This window comes from Bidens hawaiensis, unplaced genomic scaffold, assembly GCF_021521415.1.
Source record: "Bidens hawaiensis isolate Kalapana, Puna unplaced genomic scaffold, B.hawaiensis_p1.1 tig00035511_1, whole genome shotgun sequence".
Classification (NCBI taxonomy): Eukaryota; Viridiplantae; Streptophyta; class Magnoliopsida; order Asterales; family Asteraceae; genus Bidens; species Bidens hawaiensis.
The window spans coordinates 20,648-23,442 of record NW_027496181.1 but is presented as its reverse complement, the minus strand read 5'-3'; the positions used below and the strand labels follow the sequence as shown (position 1 = coordinate 23,442).

Below are 2,795 nucleotides of genomic sequence, written 5' to 3'. Positions count from 1 at the left end.
AATAACGGTAATTTTATATAATAAACGAATGATACGAATACATAGAAACATCAAAATGAATCGGTTGACGAACATATAAATACATACAATGAAACTTCAATTACATTTATATTAATACATATAAAAACCAAAAATTTAAAACGGGTCGGATTTTCGGACTTGAAAAGTAACGAATGTTACACATACGACGAGTACCATCCTTCTTCTAAACAAACAAGAAGGGTGCGCCCCATGGAGACGAACTCGGGCTAATGAAACCCTTGTCCGTGAGTTCTTTGATTTGGTTGGAGAGTTCTTGCATTTAGGAAGGTGCAAGACGGTAAGGTGCTCTGTCTACGTGGTTTGCTCCGGGTACAAGATCAATACGAAACTCCACTTGACGAATGAGAGGGAGTCCGGAAACATCATCAGGAAAGACTTCGGGGAAGTCGCGGACAATCGGAATGTCAGAAAGTTTCTTTTCTTCGTCGGATTTTGTGGTGACGTGGGCTAAGAAGGCGACATACTTCTTGCATAAGTAACGTTGGGCTTTGAGGCACGACATGAGGTTTAGCTTTGAGAAGGGTCTTTCTCCAAGAACGTCTAGAATCACGCCCCCATCGGTAGGGATTCGAATGAGTTTATCGAAACATAAAATTTTGGCATTGTGGAGCGAGAGCCAATCCATACCAATGATGACGTCGAAGCTACCCATTTGTATAGGGATAAGGTCTATAAAGAACTTTTTCCCATTGAGAGTAATTGTGCAATTTTGAATGACGTAGTCAATAGTGATCGAACTACCATTGGCTATCTCTACCGTGAAGGGCTAAGATAATTTACTACCGGGCACATCAAGTATGTATTCAAAATCAAAGGAAATAAAGCTCCTATCGGCTCCCGACTCAAATAGTACCGAAGCATGGTGCTTATTAACTAGAAACGTACTGTTCACCATATCATTCGAGTTTCGGGCTTGATGAGCATTGATGGTGAAAGCTTGTCCATGAGTTCCTCGAGGTGCTTGGGTTTGAGAAGTCGAAGCTTGAGGGGTTGGAGCTTCATAGGCTTGCATGACCATAGGTTGAGCTTGAAGAGTTAGAGGAGCCATGAGTTGGGGTACATGGGGTTGGTAAGCTTGCACTTGGTAGACTTGGGAGGTGTAGTAAGGTTGTGGTGCAACATAGGCTAGGTGAACTTGGGCCTGTCGAGGACACGCGTTGCAAAGGTGATTTGGGTCACCGCAATTGTTGCAATCCCTAACAGGGTTAATGATTGGAGCACAAGGGATGGCTCGGTTGAGTTGGTTATCGACAATATTGGGTGAGGTGGCCGTATCGGTGGCAATTGGTGCACACCCGACAAGTGGCTTGGGTCGGGTGGTGGCGTTCGAAAGTGTTTCAATACGGGTGTGGAACGGTGTAGGGCTTCTTGTTTGGAGGGGCTTGTTGGGATAGTGGTTGGGCTAAAACATAATTTTGGGAGTTGAGTTTTCTCTTGTTGTTGCGGTAGTGGGATGAGTTGTTGTGGTTGTTATTCTTGAAGGATTTAGGCTTAGAGGATTCGGGCTTAGATTCCTAAGTGAACTCAGGTGTGGGCTTATCATTGGGTTTCTTAGAACTCTTCCGCGTCAAGGTCCCGGCCTAAACATGGTTCTCGGTGAGGGTACCGGCTAGTGTGATGGCATCATGGATGGTTTGAGGGTCACGACTTAGGACAGAATCTTGGATTTTCATAGGCAATGTACTTATCGATTGAACGTTCAAGGGGAGTGATCATATGGAGGATGAGAAGGCTCAATTCATGGAAACAATCGTTGTAGATGGTGTAATTACCATTTTCTTGTTTCATATTCCAAAATTCCTCTTCCAACTTCAGAAGCTCATGTTTCGGGCAAAATTCTTGAGCATGACTTTCTTGAGGTCATCCCATGGCATGGCCATGGAAACCTCAGCGCCAAGCGTGCGCTTCTCACCATTCCACCAATTGAGGGAATTCTTCTTGAGTGCGCTAGAGGCGTAAGTGATTTTCTTGTCCTTGGGACATTCACAGTGGAGAAAGACGCTCTCCATTTCTTTTAACCATTGGAGGAGAATAGTAGCACCGTCGATACCGATGTATTCGGACGGGTTGGCACTCTTGAATTGTTTGATGGAGCAAGAAATTGGGTTTGGAGTTGTGGATGATGTAGGAACATTCACAGTTTGCAATTGAGTGATGATTGTTGGGAGTGCTTCCAAGATGCCCTTAGCAATGCGGGTTGAAATGTTGCGGCCAGAGTTTCCGGTGTGACGGTTACGGTTGAGGAGGCAAGAAGACATACTACAAGGCTAAAAGGTGTAAAGTTCGTAAGACTCGGGTAAATGTGGCAAGTATAGAAATTGACAAAATATAGTAATCTTGCATTGAGGTTGGGATTGTGTTTGAGGTGAGAATTTCATTACTTAGGGAAAGTTTTGATTATATAAGTCTTGTCATTTTTAATGTTACGAAAACATATCTTAAAATGTAAATGGATTCATTTGTTGGTTAAGGCTTCATGAATCACCGTGGGTCCTTCCAACAAAATGAAAAACATTGAAAACTCAAATATAATCATTTAAAATCGAATTGAGGGGGTGTTGAGGTAGACGGTTGAAGTAATTCGGGAATCACCCGTATTTACATACTTCTCCCATCAACTTCAACAAAACACAATAGGAAAAAAACCGAGTTTAGCCACGTATCACCGTGAATTCGGTTATAAATTTGAGAATGTAATCGTCACATGACCACGTTTGATACAATGAGGGTAGTAGATTCCGGTATGTTTGGTG

General features: G+C 43.0%; 1 protein-coding gene across 1 annotated transcript; it reads right to left on the bottom strand.

The window, feature by feature from the left end:
• Nucleotides 1-301: 301 nt before the first annotated feature.
• On the bottom strand, nucleotides 302-694 carry LOC143587453 (uncharacterized). Its single transcript, XM_077068742.1, has one exon. It carries the CDS (start codon nucleotides 692-694, stop codon nucleotides 302-304), a length of 393 nt encoding a protein of 130 aa, XP_076924857.1.
• Nucleotides 695-2,795: the final 2,101 nt, after the last annotated feature.

Excerpts from the sequence above, each read along its gene's own strand:
- LOC143587453 (XM_077068742.1), bottom strand. The coding sequence starts at position 694 with ATGGGTAGCTTCGACGTCATCATTGGTATGGATTGGCTCTCGCTCCAC.